Source organism: Chamaea fasciata, unplaced genomic scaffold, assembly GCF_029207755.1.
Source record: "Chamaea fasciata isolate MVZ Bird 193981 ecotype frontalis unplaced genomic scaffold, bChaFas1.0.hap1 SCAF_11, whole genome shotgun sequence".
In the NCBI taxonomy this organism is placed as follows: domain Eukaryota; kingdom Metazoa; phylum Chordata; class Aves; order Passeriformes; family Sylviidae; genus Chamaea; species Chamaea fasciata.
In genome coordinates, this window is record NW_027094096.1 from 2,252,565 (window position 1) to 2,271,712 (window position 19,148).

Below are 19,148 nucleotides of genomic sequence, written 5' to 3' on the forward strand. Positions count from 1 at the left end.
GATATCCCAAGATAGAGAGACTTTGCAGAGTTTTCAGATGCAAATCCAAGTACTGGCTTTAGAGTCAAGCAAAACTGATACCAGAAAGGAAATTAACATTTAACAGCTCCAAGCAGCCCCATTTCCTTTAGAGCTCTCCCTTCTTGGCATGGGGCAGGAGTAACAAAGGATGATTCCAGCACAACCACCACCCTCACAGGGAGGAGGGAGCCCTGCAGTGTCCCTTGGGACGCATCAGATGTCCCCTTCCAGAGGCACTGACCCCCTGTGCTGATTAGAGATAAAGCGTTCAAGAACTCTTTCCTTTTACATCTGGACTGTGTTGGCCCCGTCCCAGGAAGAAATGGTGCCCGAGGAAATGTCTCTTCAAGCAATGGAGTTTTCTGGGGAAAAGTCTCTTCAGGCAATTGGAGTTTTCTTACCACTCTAAGAGAGCTTCAGGGTCAAAGTCTGAAACTTAATTTTAAGCACCCTCTGCCTCACCTTGAATTGAACATAAATACCAGCTGAGTTAAAAGGCCCAGATTAGAAGCAGAACAAGCACAAGTCCTGTCGTAGAAGGAGGAACACCCACTGGAGCTGCAGGGAGCAAAATCCCAAGGAAATGTGGGATTGCTGGCCCCCGGCAAGAGGGGCAGCCAGCACTCATTCTGAAGTTACTGTGCAGAGTTCCTGTCAGGTCTGTGGCCAGGACAACACCCAGAAAGGTAGGAAGCTGACACACACACAAGTTATTTTTACCCAGCACAGTACCAAGGGAGAACTAAACATAGTGTGATTAACATTCACTGCAGTTGCTATAGTGACTGATTTTGTTTTCTTCAAGGGTTGGATGGCTTTTTTCTCCCCGAAGCCTTAGAGAATATTGCCAAAAAAAGTGGTGCTCTTGGGTCACACCGCCGACAACTGAAGTAACATCCAGCCCCCAGAAAATGTTTATTGGCTTTTCCCATCAAACTACAAGCAAGGTCAAGAACAGATGAACAAATTACAGGAGAATGACACCAGTACTTTAAAGAGCCCGTAAAGGATCGTGCAACACTTTCGTGATGTTTTGGCGACCCAAGTACAGAGAATATACCAGAATATACCCCCTTTCCTTTTCCTGATTCCTTGACTTTCACTGAACACCAGCAAGTCCTGCTGGTAGGGCCGGCTGAACTTGCAGACCATGAACAATTTTGCAGAGCCCCTTCCATCTCCCCCCATAGGTTTTCTTTCAGGCGGCCTTTTAGCACCTTTTTCTTGGCAGGAGAGAGGAGGCAGCATCAAATTCACCAGCTCTAGATCATCATACATGTGCTTGCTTGTAATTTTACTTGAGAGTATGTTCCTAGTTTTACTTTGCCATAAGGCTGGAAGGCAACACTCAGCTAGGTGGGAACCCAACGCCTGCAAAAAGTGTAAGTTATCGGTTGTGACTGAAACATAAAAGGATGTTTTAGCAGCAGTGTTGGGACTGTCACTGAGATGATGGAGACCGAGAGCTTTTCCAGCTCCTTCCACAAGATTTTCCAATTAGAAGTGGAGGAGAGGGTGTCTTCCAGGCAGTTGTTAATTACAATGGTGCCATCAATTGTAACATTACAATGTTTGCACCTCAGCAGAGAGAAAGGCTGTTTCCAAGGAGGGAAAAAGGGGTGATGAGGCAATTTCAGGCCATCAAATTCATTTACTTAAAAGCTTCTTCTGCTTGGGAGGGAAGAACCACCCTGGAGAGCACTGGGGCCCTGGACCTGCCTGCACAGGGGCACAGAGGGAAATCCACTGGAGTTAATTTAGGGGTGTGGAGTTAAAGTTAATTGGGTGATCTGCATTTAGTTGCTTTGATTCTGAGTTAGTGGTGCCTACTCTACTCTCAAATATAATTAATCTGAAGTACCTGATAGTAAAGCCACACTATTTGAAATCCACATCTGTGGCCCTGATATTTCTGGGTCTGAGAGATTTCAGCCTGCTAGCAGCTGCTAACTTTTCCCAAGGAAAAATTTCTCAAAAAAGTTACTCCTCAAAACAATTCTGGCAAACAGCTCTCCTTTCTCAAAACAATCTTTCTCCAGGTGGTGTTTTGCTGTTCCTCTAGTTTAAACAATGGGATCAGAGAGGTGTCGTTCCTATTCACCAACCATGTTAAGTCTGTATGGGAACACCTTAGAAAAGGTAGTAAGAATTAGAAAATAAAGCCTTCTTTTCCTATGCTCTTTGCCTTCTGAAACATTTGGAGTCTTTCTTTTGTGTCCTAAAGCCACACAAGTCCACAGGAGGGTTTAACCAATATAAACGATCTGGTGTTTTCCAATTTTCTAAGGCCAACTTTCAATTTTCAGGTCAGCTTTCCACATCCTCACACAGCCAGAAGTCCTCCAAAGGGCTAACACTGGGTTGTCAGCAGAGTCAGTCCCTGCTAGTGCCGCAGTCTGGCCCTGACCATCCACTCTTTAATCTTCAAGGTACACCCCAGCTGCAGACACGTCCAAAGGCACAAAAAGCTCCCGCCACCCCTTCCCCGTGTTCCCCGGGAGCTGAACACCACTGCACTGGTTTGGTTCAGTCACTCAGCAGAGGCAGGGCTGCAGCAGCAGTCTGGAGGCAGGATCGGAAGGATCTGGAAGCAGAAGGAAGGATCTCTGTGTGCAGAGTGCTCCTTCCCACAGCTCTGCCCTGGCCACATCACATCCCACCCTGACACCATCCCGGGGTGGGAAGGAGTCTCCTGCCACAGGGCTGACCCAAACACTGGAGATACCCCAGCCCACAAGAGTTTTTATGAGGCATTGATGCCTTAGGATTTTAGCTTTTATATTTTCCAGATCCTGTACCACATGAGTGTGTAACTCTGAACCCGATATAAAGAGTTGCGAACCCGATATAAAGAGTTGCTGTCTTCACATTTTGGTCAGACAGAACAATTCCTCTGGGCTTGGAACTCAAGGACACCCTATAGCCTCAGGCCCTGAAAAGTATCAACAAAAGTGAGCTGGGCTGGGAGCAAACTGGGGGTAAATGACTTCATGACCTGAAGCTGTAATTGGAGCAGTCACCCCTGATGTGGAAATGGACCAAACTTAGAATTGTCTGAAAAACTCATCATCCACCTTGGGTGTAGCCCCTGGGAGGCTCTGGCTGCCCAAGGTGTGTCTATTGGAGGCCTTTAATAAACACCCACTTTATTCTCTTAATCTTGTCTGGCCCCTGTTCTAGGGAGCCAGCCCAGGGCATCAGCACCAGCACTAACCTGCTGATGGCCACAAGACAGCGAGATCTGGCTGCACACCTGCAGCACTCTGAGTCACAGCTGTAATCAAAGATGGAAACAAAGCCAAAGACCTTACCAAGCTCACAGAAAGCCTTTTGCTACATCCCAGTGGCAGCACATTTGCCATGCCACACTTGGTGCTGCTAACAGAGCACGTTTCTCATTGCCTGCAGTCCCACAGCAGCCAGCCTCACACACCACAGACAGGTTTTCATCAAATAACTCAAAGCCTGCGGCTCACACCTAATGAACCCTTGCACAGTACCTCCCACAGAGGAGATTTAAAAGCCTGGAGTGCTTTTTGAAGGCAGAGATGCTGAAAAAAGCTCCACTGATGAGGGGTTCATGCAAGTGCCACCCTTACGATCTAAATGTAGTAAAAATGCACTAAGTGCCAGCCACAAATACTTCCAGCAGAAGTTGCTGTGATCCAAGAAAGAAAAACATCCTTTCCAAGGAGACATGGGAGGAATGATTAGAGAGGATTCTTTTCCACTTGCTCTAAATTAGCAACTGACACAGTTACACAGCCCAAACTGATGAACAGTGGAGAAGGAATTTCAGCACCTATTTAAAGGAAGGTGGAAAATAAAAGATGATTAAAGTCGAAGTGCACACAACCCTGTTCCATCACAAGAACTGGAAACAGATCTATACAAGCATTACATGACCAATTCCCTGCCTTTGCTTTGTTGAACTGCCTGGGTTTAACAATTCATTCCCATCAAATTGGAATTTGAGGAAACACTGGGAAAAGATCCTGTCTCATCCATCTATATAACCCAAATGCAGTCAATAATTGGAGGTATTATTCCTCAGGGCCTTCTATAACAACCTCAGAGAGGACTGTTTGTTCCTTTGTCTTTATTTCTGCCCATTGGTGCTTAATCCTCACTACAGAGGGCTTTGCTCTCAGAACGAAACCTCTGCATGTGCACTACTGAGCAGAAGAGGGATTTAACTCTCCCCTCAAGCTCCAAAACAGTGAACCCAGTCAGGCTGCAAGTTTTTCAGCATAACAGAAACCAGGTAGGAAACTGCTGCATGCTGAGTCAGTCAGGTGTGAAAATTGCCTTCTCCAAAATAAGGTGCCCTTGGTGAGGATGTATGTGGTCTTCTCCTAACATGTTAGGAGCGTGGCAGCTGGAGAAGATCTTTCAGCAGCCTAGTTTACAAAAGGTACAGATTTTGGGGTGCTGGAATCTCTTCGACCCCAGCCCCACACACATCCATACAGATGCAAGCCTTTATTTGAAATCTTTTGAGCAGTTCCCTCAGCATCACTGTGGTCGGCCCAAGCTGAGAAGCTGCATTAAGTGCGCAGGATTCACCCTCTTTAGTGAGATGTGCATTTGAGTATAACCAGAGAAAGGCTTGGGCTCCTGGCGAGTCTCCCTGAGTGAAGTTCTCAGGCTTGCTCTACAGAAAAAAGTCCCTCTGGGCCTTTGAAGAGTCTATAAACAGCCCATGAGAAACATCTTACAAGTTTAAAATTAGCATGAAAAACACTGAGATCTCAAGGATCTGGGCAGAAATCACAAAAGCTCCTTGCGTGGAAGCCCGAGAGTGACCTCTGTGCACGCACTTCCCTCAGCTGGGCTCAGCTCCCCCAGCAGACCCTGCCAGAGCACCACAATCCCACCACGCCCAACTCGGGAGGTGCCAAGCACCGAGTGACCCCTCAGATCCAGGGAACAGTGGGCACCTCCAGTCACAGCAGGGTTTTCCACTGCTAAACCCCAACATCAATTACGGTTTTCATTTTGAAAGATGAGACCATATCCTACAACTGAGGAAACTTTTGTTTTCTTCTCCCTTTTTGTATCCCTACAAATAAGGGAAAGGAAAACAAAAGAAGAAACCAAGATGACTGACTTATAAATATGGTAAATAACAAAAATGTTCCCTTCATTCCAAAATGATGATAAGATAAAAATATGTTAATGGAATAGAGGAAGGTTGACTAGCAACAGAAAGAGCTTCATTCAATGTTAATTCTACATGTTGGGGATTTTAATATAATTTGCCATAAAACCCCACCACCTTGCATTAGAAACCACACACTGACACAGTGTAAATCAATGAGAATCAGATTAATCAGACAGGCTTTCCTGTGCTAAAACATCTTCAGCTGGGTCTGAAACTGCTGAGCGAGCCAGGAGCACTGGCTCCTGGTTTGGTCTGATTCCAGCTGCCAGGAACCAGCTCAGTGACAACAGCAATTCCCAGCTCCTGGAGAAGGGCACTTGTTTCACACAGCTGCCCCATGCTCATCACTGCACATTTCCAAGGCCCACTCAGCAGGAAATGCCTCCCCCTCCTGAATTTTCCGTCTGACACCAAACCAGAGGAGAGCTTCACCCCCACGCTGCATTGGAAAGTTGCTCAATTAACCTGGAAGGTCAGAGGCATGTCTAACAAACAGGGATCTGTGTTTCCAAGAAAAGAGAGGGCATGTTTATTTTAGTTGCGCTTCCCTGAAATTGATAAGACTGACAGTTTTCAGATAAGAATAAAAAAAAAATTAAAACAAGGGGGAGAGAGGAAATCCATCTAGACCTGCTGAAGTGACCAGGCAAGTGAGGGGATTACAGAAATGAATGTGCTTGGCCAGGCTGTGCTTCTCTTGAATGGGTGCAACCCAAGGCAGGAACCTCAGACCCCCCAGCTCAGAGTTGTGAGCTGCTCCATCTGCCAAGGCAGAGGTTAATTTACAGAGTAACTGTCAGATCCTGGCTGGTGGCACTGCAGCTTCCCAAGGAGCTGGCTGTTAATGAGCAGGTCTCGCTAAGGACTCGCCAGGTCAGGGGTCAGTTCTGCCTTTGGGTGATGTGTAGCCATGCAATGGGATGCCCTGGATGCAGTTCAGGTGACCCCAAAGGGATTTTAGCTCTTGCCTTTTCACTGGTGACCCAAATGCCCAGCAGGTTCTCATGCTGATGCCCTCCAGATATGGACTTACTGATCATGACAGTTCTCTGTCTTGGCAGCAATCCCAAAGCAAATGCCCTTTCCCACATTTCAGGCAGCTGATTTCCCTGCAGGCTTCCTCAGGATGACTGGCTCTGACTCCCCTCTATTCCAACAGGGAATCTCACCAGTCAGTCCCAAGTTTGGCCTACAGGCACTGCAGATTTCATTGTGGTGGAAACTAAAAAACAAAAAGCTAAAAGCGTTTTAGTCATTTTCCACCACCTAAATCTTTTCAGAATCCTTTCAACGGCTTTTTCTATTTTGAATAGCAAACAGCCAAGTATGTGCATTTTTCCCAAAACCAGGGACGAGTCATCTTAAGCTACCCAATTAAACAAACACTTCTTTTGCAAGCTGCTGTTGGTCTGCAAATGGGAGCACTAAGATGCCTTCAGCAATCCACATCCTGTCCTGAACAGTGTAGCAGGGAGAAAGGCAAGGCTAATTTAAAATCTGGTGCCCCAAGAGACAGGGAGGGAAGGTGAGGGGGAGAAGCCCTGGGGAGCTCCTGTGCACTGGAGGCTTCTCCCACTCGCACATTGTAAAACTCCTCGGAGTAAATCAGCCGTCACACTCCCCCCGTTGCCTTCCCAAACACTGAGCCTGTTTCAGGGCCCCTCTCAGGAAGCTGAGCCCCAGGGATACACCTCAGACACGTTACTTCTTCCCTTCAGCAAATGTCAGTCTAAGACTGGTGCATTGCTCATTGCTGCTCATGCCAGCAAAGAGCAATACTGGATAAATTAATCTGTAATTGGAAGGGTGACTCAGAGCTGAACAGAGGCATTCAGTCCTGGGAGGATAAATATTAATAACTTCGGCTTCCAGGAAGTATGTCAGAAAATTATAATTAGGAAAAAAAAATGTGCAAGAGGGGAAAAGCCACATGTACATACTTATATGGCTGAGATAGAAGGGTATAAATTTTTTTCCCAATTTATTGAAAACAGGGACATGAGTCTCCTGACCCTGTGCGACAGAGGAGGAGGAGGGAACTCTCCTGCCCTGAGAGCCTGCTGGCAGCTGGAGCCACTGCCCCTGCTGCCCCTGCAGCTGCCCTGTCCCTCTGCCCAGAGGCAGCAGAGAAGGGCTGGCGGGGCAGGAGGCAGCACATTCCCAGCCGAAATCCCTTCTCCTCTGCAAGTCCCTGAGAGAACATGGAAGAATCCACCACGTGGTATTTTCCCCCCACCATCCATGGTCCAGCTCACCCACCAGAGCAACCCCACCCCTTGGCTGACTCCACCAACCTCGAGGTATTCAGGGACTGAAGCACTTCAGAATTTGAAACTAATGAACGGGGGATAGGAAACTTCCCAAACATGGACAGTTGCTGTTCTGAGGTGATGATAAATTGTTTCAGATGAGAAAACGACGAGGCTCCTGGTATTTTACCCCAAACAGTTCAAGGGACTCTTCATTTTAAATGCTCAGTTCTTTAGCTTTGTCCTGAGACAGTTGCAATTGCGTGAGTTTCTGTAACACGTGCCAAAGGCTGTTTTAATGTAAGTGTGTAGTTTACTGTGGAAAGTATCTACTGCAGCTGGAGGGAGGAGGTTGTGATTTTTATCCCATTTGATATATTCAGGCTTTTTTTTTTTATTATTATTTTTTATTTTTTTTTTTTTTATTTAAATGAGTTCTTTCCTTCCAGCCAGGTATCTAAAAGAATCAGATTAGCGGTCTTGAGAGAGAAACTGAGGCATAGCTGTGGCAGCAGACATTAGAAAGCTGGGTTTAGACTACACTGGTGGCTTTAACAACCTCAAACACTACAAAACTGAACAGCCAAAGAGTGGCAGTGAGGGCACTGACGAACCTGAGACAACCTGAATGGACTGGAAGCACCGACCTTGGGAACTCAATTAAGGCAGGCAAAATTAATTAAACAGCAGTTGAATGAAAGAAACTCGTTTTCATTTACACATGGCCTTTAGCTGAAGTGTGAAGATCCCCACTGGTTACATCTGCTCACATTTCCAAGCATGTGCAAATGACTCCACTACCCAAATTCCAACCTGTCCCCCATCCCCAAAACTGCTAGGAATCCTGAATAGTGGGTTCAATGGAAAAGCCAGGAATGCCCCTTGCTGCCATTCTTGCTCAAAACACCCCTGCTTCACTCTGCAGTTCTGTGCTTCTCCCCCAGTGCCTGTACACCCCACCCCATATGGCAATAAAAGCCAGCAGAGTCCCGAGAGTGCACGAACAACTCCAATCCCACTGAACAGCACAGCTCTGGCAAAGTGAGGAGGAGCCCACACTGCAGCACAAAGCCTCTCCCTGCCGTCTCCTCACAGCAATCACCCAAGGGGAGATGCTCCAGGGTCTGCACCAGGCAAGGACCTGTCCTCGTTTGCAAATGCAAAGCTGCTGTAGCATTGCAGGATCTTAGGGGTGCCTGTGAATTTGCTTCAGTAAAGGAGCTTAAAACATTAATAATGTGGCACAATCCCATCGACTCAGGACACTCCTGACAGCCAGCTGTGAAGGTGTGTGTCAAGTACTTTGCCCATTAGATATGTTGCTGATAAGATGGGTTTGGGGCTTTTGTTTTGTTTATTAAGTAGAATTTCCTGACTGATTGCACAGTTCTTCCCATTCTCACCCAACATGTCATTTCCTGGTTACTTTCCCTGATGATTACTAAGCTTTTGTTATTGTTTAAGTGTGAATAAGTGCTGCTCTTGGTAGAATTATCACCTTCTGACTCCACATGAAGAGCTGTTTTTAAGAGCCGTGTTCTTGGAAATACTCGGTTTTGCCAGATCACTATCTCTATGAATCAAAGCAAAAGGTACATCAGCAAATAAACAGAGAGCAAGTTTTTAACTTGACCAGGTCAGACAGATGTCACCGGCTCTACGTGTTCTCATGAGCACTGCAATCCTCAGGCTTGCACTGCGCAGTCACTGGAGGCTCAGCCCTGCTTGAAAGGAAAATATAAAGTGTTTCTGGCATTTGCTGATCCATGGAAGAGCTTTGAAGTGCAACTTCATCACAACTGAAAACCTCAAGCAAGATACCCAGGTGTTCCCAGGAGCTTTGGGGAGTTTGGAGGGATTAAGCTAAGCTTTGCAGTACAGGGATTTTGTAACAAAACACTTGGCACAAAAGCAGCTGGATCCACCTCCATATGGTTTGCACCAGAGATGCAAAAAATGTGCCCTTCGAGCGTCCTTGTGCTGAAAGCAGCGTGGTGCTCAGCTCCCACACACAACGTACAGTCCTGGTATCTCCTCCTTAGCCCCGTAAAATTCCTTTATGGTTGCATCCCTCTCCTCACCTTCAATGAGCTTCTTGCTGCATTACACGCTCAGCTTCGGCTGCTTCAGCAAACCACAAGGCTGAACTTTTCTGTATTTATTGTTTTTTTCTCCAAGCAGTTCCCCTGGAAGAGCCCCCCACACACCCAGTGACAGCCGGGCACAGTGGGGAATTTAAGTGTGCTCACAAATTTCATTCTGCAAAAAACAAAGCCTGACTTCAGGTGATGGGACAGCTCAGCTGCTTTTAATCTGTGTATCAGCTTTTCCAAAGATGCTTTACTGCTTACACTGGCAGATCAGTGAATGAAAGCATCCCTGTAATGCTGAGGCCATGGAAATCCCAAGCACAGTTCTACAGAAACCATCTGCTCCCAAGAGTGAATGGAGAGAGAACAGGGACGGGATCAGACCACAGGTACACACGGGGCTTTCTGAAAGGAGAAACCCACACCCATCACTGTCCCTTTCCAGCCCCTTGGAGACTTTCTGGGGCAGGGAAGGGGCAGTGGGGGGACACAGGAATGGAGCAGGAATCCCCAGGGGGCAGCATGGCCATGAACACGTCTGGGGTGACGGGGTTGGACAGAAACGGGGAGAGCAGGGGGCAACACGAGCTTTGTTTTAGTCTTAATAGTTATTCAAGAGAACTGAAAATTAACTGAGGTTAAAACTATTTCCTGCACTGTTCATTTTATGGCAAATAGTGATTAAAACAGCTGATTTCGACACACCACTTCCTTGTTCACACATACCACCGGGGTTACTCATTTGCTATTTTTTCCATTCTCTGCCACATACGACAATGTTGCATTATAGCACCATCATCCTATTTCTCCATTAACTAAAATTGTAAAGTTAAACCAGAGTAAATCAGAATTCCTTCAGGGCTCAGGTTTGGGCCTACAGGCAGGAAGGCATCAGGAGGCCAGGGCCAGGCTGCAGAGCTGGATGAAACTTTCACCATGAAACCTGGAGCAGCACAGCCTCACCAAAGCCCGGCTTCCAGCCCCAGGTGCCCCTACATAGCCCAGACCCACCCACACTCACTTATTCTGTCCTGGTTTGGTTTACACATATCAGGATCTGAGATCTGGAGAGACCTCCTTCTTTCCTCCTAGGACACAGCCAGGGAGAGATGGTTTTATTGCTCTGTCACCCAGGGAAAATGTTTGAGTTCCATACTCGTGACAAACACAGAGGCTGGCATTGCTGCAGTACAGGTTTGCCCAGAGCAGCCCCAGCCACCCCCACCTCAACCCCTCAGTGTCCCAGCAGTGAAAAGTCAGTCCAACAATGACTGCATGGACTCAGTTTATGAAAACATCCCCTTTCATGGCTCTTTTTTTGCATCCCTCACCAGTACAGGCAGTCAGATGGTGGAATGCAAAACAGCCGCTACAGCTACGGCTGTGTCCCCTCCATGCGGTGGTAGAATGACCCAGGGCAGGAGGCACTGTGCCCACCCTGGGGCACAGGGACACCTCAGACCTCCACATGAGCTCAGCAGAGCTCAGAGGCAGCAGCTCAGCTGTGAGGGCAGCTCAAAGACAGCTCAAGCTCTCTGAGAGAGCTCAACCCTCCCAGCTGATTGAGCAAGGCTGCAATGGTTTTGAAATGATGGGACATTGACAGCACTCCACACACCTGGCACCTCCAGAGCCCTGCTGGACACAGGGAGCTCAGGCTGCTGCCAGGATACACAACTTACCCACACAATTACCTCGTGCCAAGGCCAAATCTTCAACACATTGTCCCAGTCACTCACTAATCTCCCTACATAAACAAGGTCTAGGACTGGAAGCAGGAAAGAAAAACAAATATCTGAGAGAAATATGCAAGAGACTGCATATCTTATTTATGCAAATTAGAACTCTTATTGAAAATAGGAAAAGAGTTTATCTAACCCATGGGTTACAATTAGCCTGGTCAGACTCAAATTATCTGCCACGACAGTTCAACAAGTTTAAGTTACTTCTTGTCAAAACTGCTTTGAGCATCTCAGTTCTAACAAAACATTTTTTCTTTGTTGTTTCCCTTAAATTCTTTGGCTTCAGTCTCGGTTCACACATCCCGTACAAACAGCCCTAAACTGGCACCTGGGACAAGACAGCATCTTCCAAATTCCCTATAAAACTCTGTTCCCCTAGCAAGAAACTGCTCTGCACTTTGGCTCAGGCACTGGAGGTCCAGCCTTAACCTTTTGCTCAGCCTTCTTCCTAAATTCCAGCGCAAATGCCCCCTCCCACATAATTACTTAAGAAATGTGTGCCTTTAATGTATCTTCGGTAAACCAAGAAAGAATCAAGTAGGATAATGTCTGTGAAGATACCCAAGGAAAAAACAGGCGACTGAGACGGGAGACAGATTCTCAGTTCATGATTTATGATTTACAGCTTCCTTGATGGTGGAATACTTCAGTGACTTAACCCAGTTAAAGATCAGGTTCCATTTTTTGGAAGTATTTTACGTGGTCATGCAGCTATTTGGCATTTCTGAATGGGTATGGAACAGTCAGCTGAGCAGGAGAAAACTGAGGACGTTCCCCCTCCGTTTACTTGTTAAAATTAGTGTTTATATAACACTTCAGGCACCATAAATAACAGTGATTTTGTAATATATAAACTAAACACTGAGCATACAGTTCAGTTTTCCTATTTTTATGCTACTGAATACACCTGAAACTGGCTTTTAATGAAATACAGCCTACTTTCACACATATTAGTGATTTTTATTTTCTTTTGGGAAACGAAAGGAATGCTACAAATGCTGGTACCACTTCCACCATCCAGGGCCCAGCATTTCATTTGTCTTTAACTTAATCAGAGAAAGACTCAGCTATTCCCCGTTTTGACAAGTTATGTTTAGAGACCTGCACTGGCCCAGGGCATTTCAGCATCATCAGAGTGGTGTGAGGCAAGCACCTGTGGAGGGCTCCCTGTGAACTACTCGGGGTTGCAACAGGTGATATACACACAGCAGAGCTGGCCTGGAGCAGGATTAGCAAAGGTTTGGCTGATTTAATCCCCTCCTGACCAGGACCTTTTTGCTTGTCACAGGTTGGAACCAGTGCTGGCCCATGGAAGCACCTCGCTGTTGTTTTTGTAAAGGATGCCAGGGCCCGGCAGGAAAAACACTGGAATGGAAATAAAGACATTCCAAGTTGGTTTTGTTCCCATAGGCACAGCTTTCCATGCACACTGATATCCAAAACCAGCAGCAGACTCAGACCTGGATGGAAAGAGCAAGCCAAGCTCACTGGGGCTTGGGAAATGTCTGTTTCTGCTCCAAGAGATCCAACTTCTGCCAGAAGTCACTCACTCCAAACCAAATCACTTTCAGTCCACTCCCTCTGCTCCTGCCCTTCTCTGGTTTTAAGAGACTTATTTGGAACAAATTGCACAAAACAAACACTTTTTCAAACCATCTCTCATGCCTGATTTTCCCTGCTCATCTTCCATTCTACTTTTGCAAATATCCATGTAACTTCCTAAATCGTATCTTGAACTGAGGAATTTTTTACTTTTTCAAATACTCATTGCTTAAATTTTCTCCCTAAATTAGTCTTCTTCATTGTACACTCAACACAAGTTAGTGGTGGGGCGCTAAGCTTCATGTCCACCTGCCTGTCAAAAGATGCAATTTAAATTAACTGCCCCCTTTATCACACATAAAACTACAAGCTAACTGTAACCAAATGAGCACAAAGATGCAAACTCTTACAAAACCTGGAGACAAGAAACCTCTACAGAGGTGACACCCTGGAGAATAAGGAGCAGCAGGAGCCACCTACCTACAGAGGGAAGTATTTCCCAAGACTTGGGTGAACGGTGAGAGGCGCCAAGGCTGGCCCCTAGCAGGGCTCCTTCCCCTCTCAGTGCAGACGCTGTGAGGGTGCTGTGTTTGCGACCCTCTAGAACAATCTCCTGAAAGAAGCCTTGCACACCACTGCCGAAACAGCACAGAAGTTGTGCATGATGTGATCTGAGCATTCTCAAGCCCAAGAGACACCAGATACCCCTTCAGTGTTCCTGTGCATTGAAGCCATTTTCCATGCCTTTCACAGGACAAGGCTGTTAAGAAGCTCACTGAGTTTAGGTCAAAAAGCGAAGCAGCTGTTTGCTTAGAGCTGAGAAAGACACAATTTCACCTTTACCTGCACTTCCAAAACCAAGCTAGAAATAAGCACATCTTCTTCCTTGCTAGTTCTGTCTTCAGAAAGGAGTCCTGATCTGCAGCTTCTTTTGGAGTGAGGCACAAAGCCAGCTGGGGCTCAGCTTGCTCCCAGCATTTCCCAGGGAGCTCCCAAGCTGCAGGTGCTGAACACACTGACACCAGGTAACTCCACAAAGTACAACTTTCACTCTCCTATCAATGCACAGAGATAGGAACTAAGGTTTGTATAGCCATGTGCACCAATTATCTGCTCCCAAATGAAGCCTGACGCTTCCATCCTGTGCCTTGTATCATCACCTGATGCAAGTGCTGAAGTTTCCCTGCCAGGCCGATACAATTCACAAATGAAATCAAACACCCACAGCCCTGGGCAAGAGCGTCAGACTTTCCAGAGCAGAGGAGGATGAGCCATCCTGCCTGTACCCACCCCTTCAGCCGCATGCATGCACAGAAACAAGGGCTGGGGCAGCTTGTGTTTCTCTTCAGGGAGCGCCAGCATGTATCTCTTTAACCATCACCAATGATTTACTGGTGTGCTGCCACAGCTAGTTGCCACTCACCCAACTCCATTCTTCTTAGGGCACTCAGGACAGGTGTGTTGACTCAGGTGCATGCAGTTTGAATTTCTGGGACATCTCCCCCTTTTCTTTAGTGAAAGCAAACCACAAAAACCCACAGGCAGCTTTGTCAGCCCAGACAATGGAAAATCTTTAATGACAATGAAGTCCAGTGCTCCCCTGCCAGTAACATACTGTCATTCCTTCTACATCCCCAAAATACTTCCTTGTCCAGCCATGAACTGCTGACAGTGGCACTTCCCTCCTCTGGGCTCTGGTCTGACCAGACAACCTCTTCCCATCCATGTCCATGCTCCCAGCCAAGCCGAAGAGGGGTAAAACCAGGTTCCAGCTGGAACTATTTCCCATGTAATTACAGAGCATCCTTCCCAGCACTGAGTCCTTCAGCGGCTAACTGGAAAGGGCAGTGTCGCCCCTTTCTACATGGACAGAAAGCTGTTCACCCTGGAAGTGGTAAAGACTGCAGGAGGACAAGACTTTTGTTACAATCTAGCTGTTACTGCCCACTAATTTACACCTGGCTCTTCTAAATACCAGATCTGTCATCATTTGCACTTAATATTAGATTTCTATCAAGGCAGGAAAAAAAAAAAAAAAAGGAAAAAAAGAGGGTTACCACTGGCTTAGTTTAAGCTCTGTCATAATTCCTGTAGAAATCTGTTTAGACTGTAAATGAAGCACATGTTGGACATAGCTAAAACTGTTACCATAACATCTGAAATTCCATGCTCAGTGCAAGGCTATTGCCCCTAAGTCACCGAGGGTTCTGAGAGATCTGGGGAATCTGTGGAACATATTGTCTCCTTGCAGGAGCCCTGCAGGGAGCAGGTGGGTTTGGGAGCCCAGGTGAGCAGCAGGCAGGCTGTGCTGGCTTCCCAGAAGCCACATCCCATCCCTCCATTACACAGCCTGAGCCAGGGAGGGTGGCTGGGCTGGGCTCCACAGTGGGGCAGTTGGTGGAAAATCATGTTGTGAGAATTAACAGATGAAACAGCCTAGGAAAAGAGTCAGAAGCTATTTGAATCTCAACTAAACACACAGTAGGAAGGCAAACTGCTGTGGCAGATACTCCTCGATCCAAGGAACAAAAAGGTAGGGCTGTCAAAACCCAAGGGTGGAGATGGGGAGAGGATCACTTGTGGCTCTCCCAAGCAACCCCTCATGGCTTTTCCTCTGTAAGTGAAAAGGAATGCTTTCCAAGCTGCCTTCATTGCATTCCTGTCCTAGTGGAATGTGGTGCAAGGGCCTGGACCTTTTTACCTGCACGTAATTTGTAAACACTGACAGATCCCATCCATCCCAAGAGATGGGTGTGCAGAAAGGCAGCCCCCGAGCTGCAGGAGCAGCTGTGCCTGCAGTGGTGCAAGGCTGCTACAAAGCCCCAGGGCCATGGAGACAAGACATTTACCATTCACCACAACCAGGCCAATGACTTCACAGGATTTATTCAAAACAGGAGAAAGCTTTCTTTACAGACCTGATGGAACACATGGATACAGAAGACAGGGAAGGTGTTCTCACCAACACTCTGAGATTGCAGAGCTACCACTTCCACCACGCTGCCACAGGAAGAAGCTGCTCCTCTCAGCTCTGCCTGTGCCTCAGCATGAGAAGCAGAGCACGCTCTGCCTCCTCACCACTCAGGAAGCGTGGAAGTGGCAAACCTGCTCCCCACCTATGCAGAAAAGCACACAGCAGTACCAAGAGATCCCCACTGTCAGCTTGCAGAGGGCTGGAACTCATCTAGCAGCAGCTCTGTGGTGTTTGTCTTAATGGGTACAGCAAGTAATTAATCAACAATTGCAAAGGTAGAGCAGCAGAGAGCTGGAAAAAGGCACTGACTTCTAGTGAGTTCTTCCATTTGTGCCTTGGAGCATCTTCCCAAAACCTTTCTAATAATAAGGGTTCTTCTGTACCAAGCCCAGCACTTTACTGGAAAAGTAAATGATTACTAAAATTTATTTTAAATTATTTAAAAGAAAAAGTAAAAAGATTAAAAAGTCTTGTAAGATTCACTGAATTATTAATTGCTTTCCTCTTCCTTTGCCAAAAATGTCACCTGAGTGGTTTCAGAAGTCTTACAATTTGGAAGGAAGTTCACAGACTGTTTATAAAATCAAACATTTTGGATTAGAAGTCTAGCTTATCATTACACAGCTTGCCAGCATTTCCATAAATCAGCCCTACTCTGAAGAGCTCCAGACTACGGGAACAAATTTTAAATGATTTTTCATGTTTCCCAATGGCAACCCCTTTGAAGCAAACCAAACTATGCTCATTGTATGATCCTGACTTGTGCAATCTCTGCTTAGAAAGCCTCTCCTGTCCCTCCCCTACACCATCAGAGGCTGAGATGAAGCCAGAGGTATCCACGAGATGCAAGAGCCGGGCTCCACCGGGAGTCCATTTATTGCAGTGACTCATGCAGGTCAGTGGCTGTACCACAGTGAGCCTTCCAGCTCAGAGTTGGTCAACAAAGTCCTAAAGAGCAAGCCTTGCTACATGGAAGAGCTGTCAAAACACACCAGTGCTTAGACCTAACAAATCTGACAACCCTGATTTAAAAAGTGCTTTGAAAGTCAAGGAAAACTAAACACAGTAAAATCAATCCGTCAGCAATGCACTTTTCGGAAGCCAGGCAGGGTGGCTTTCCCGAGGGTGTAGATGTCCTCATCCGTGCCCTGGTTCATGTGCTTCACCAGGTTCTTCTCAAACAGGAGGGGGTGGTAAGCTCCCATGGTGCAGGCGTGGTCGTGAAACTTCTGGTAATAGTGGCAAATGTCCGTCTGCCGCTTGGAAGGGAGAAATTCGTACACGTCCACTTGGTCACACAGCGTCATCATGAGCACAATGCCTGCGGAGGGACAGACAGGAGACACCCCCACGTCACACCAGAGACAGGATTAAACATTCCAGAGGGACAGGTAGCCAGCAAGGAGCAGGCAGAACCATGGGGAAGGGTTTCTTTCCTTTATTAACGTTCAGAGCAGAGGGGCAGAAAACAAGCCTGGCCAGACGGGGCTCTTTTCTGAAGCCCTCCCTTGCAAAGTCTGTGATCAATGTGATTTCAGCAGATTGTTTACACTGACAGCCGTGCCAAAAGGACAATTTTTAAGAGTACTACCATTATCTATGGCCTTCATGGAAACTCGGGTGTCTGCCAAGCGAGCACTGCAATTAGCTGATCCGAACAGCCCGTCTCAAACCTGCCTGGATAAGCAGAGATGAGGCCTTTGCATTTGTCCCAGCTGCCCCTTGTGAGTGCAGGGAACATGAAAGGGCCTGTGCTGGGAGACGCTCAGGGACACTGAGCAGCCTCTGCTCTGCAGGCTCCCTGGAGCAGAGCAGTGCTGCCCTCCTGCGTCTCCTCTTCCAAGGACATCACACCAGTCACTGCTGGGCACAGCCAGATCAGAAGGAAGCCACAGCTACTGGCTGCTTTTCTTCCAAGTGCAAGAAATGGCAAGAATATACCAGAGAAACGGAATCGTTGTGTAACATCACAGAAAATTCATGCAGGATCTGAGACATCAGAGATCATGCACAACCTGAGGAACTGTAAGACATTAAAAGAATCTGAAGTGTATTTTAAACATGTTTTCATCCACCTTTCCAATCACACTCAGGCATTCCAGGGAACAAAGAGCTGGAAACTGGAACTCGTCTATGCCCTTGAATTTGGCAAGGTGACTTGTTTTACAAAGCAAAAAACAAGGTGACTTGGCCCGAAGTTAAGCCCTGGAGGAATTGCTGTCTGACGTGTGTGTCTTCAAGCCTGTAACTCCAGTGAACAATTCTGCTGCTGAAGTCATTGACTGTGCTGCCACACAGCTGCTCTACACATATCCAAGCAATGATTTAAGAGGTGCTGTGCCTGGCAAAAACATGAAGCAACTCTGTTTACACAAAGTGCCTCTGCCCCAGCAGTGATGGAACAGAGGTGGAAGCAGACAAAAGGAGGAAGCACAGCAGTTGGACAGTCCATGGCAAACAAGACTCTACATCTATGCTGTGATTTCAAATACATGGCAGCTTCCCCAGAGGTTCACTCATTTTTATTCAGCCGGTCATGGGACCTGCTCTCCACTAAGCAGGAAACCTTCTGCAACAGCAGAATGTAAAAAGGAGTTTCCTTTGCTAAGGAGGGCGTATCGCTGACCTTTTCAGGGCAGCTATTCAGTCTGACCTTCCACAGACCCCTATAAAGTCTTTATATATATAAACATACATATATTTATTTATAAATAATATATGGAAAAGAAACAGGCACACCCTAAGAATTTGCAGTAATCAGATTTATTTGCCTGACCAGATCTGAGCCTGCAGGAGACACATCCTTCCTCTTGCACCCTGTGGGAACTGCTCTGGCACTAGAAGCTACAAATCCTAGAGACTCTCCCAGTGTTGCAGTCTGTTCTCCTGTTTCCACCTGGAACTGGGCCATGTTTGAGACTGCTGTTTCAGAGGGGTGTTGCAAAGCACTTAATTTAATACAACTGAGCTGCTGCTCTGAAGACAGGAAGCTTACATTTTGGCACAAGAAAAACACTGTAAAAACAACTCTGATAAGCCCCATGAATTTGTAGTTGTCTTTGAAAAAAAGACATCTTGGAGAGTTCCTGTCTGCAAACTGAACCAGAAGTTTAGAGGGAAATTATCTTACCAAGCATTCCTGATGATGGTGGATTAGGCTGAATATGCTCCAGGGAATTCTCCTGCAGAATATCCCAGAGTTGCCACTGCATTTTGGGATTCAGGATATAGAAAGGCTGCTCTGGATATGTTCTACGGTATGCCTTATAGCTTTCAAAAAAGTTGTAATCTGGTTTTCTGTACCACTGCAAAACAGAAACAGGAGGTCAGATTCTTTATTTCTGGCCCGCTTTACTATAATCAGCA

General features: G+C 46.7%; 1 protein-coding gene across 6 annotated transcripts in view; it reads right to left on the minus strand.

The window, feature by feature from the left end:
• Window positions 1-15,678: 15,678 nt before the first annotated feature.
• The window catches only part of ST6GAL1 (ST6 beta-galactoside alpha-2,6-sialyltransferase 1), a 43,438-nt gene continuing 39,968 nt past the window's right edge, over window positions 15,679-19,148 (minus strand). For all 6 annotated transcript variants that reach the window (XM_066193950.1, XM_066193947.1, XM_066193949.1 and 3 more), the window contains 2 exons: window positions 18,913-19,087; window positions 15,679-17,103 (listed from right to left, as the gene is read on the minus strand). In XM_066193950.1, coding sequence (XP_066050047.1) covers window positions 16,862-17,103; window positions 18,913-19,087 — 417 coding nt within the window. In that variant the 3' untranslated portion in view covers window positions 15,679-16,861. The remainder of the gene's footprint in view (window positions 17,104-18,912; window positions 19,088-19,148) is intronic.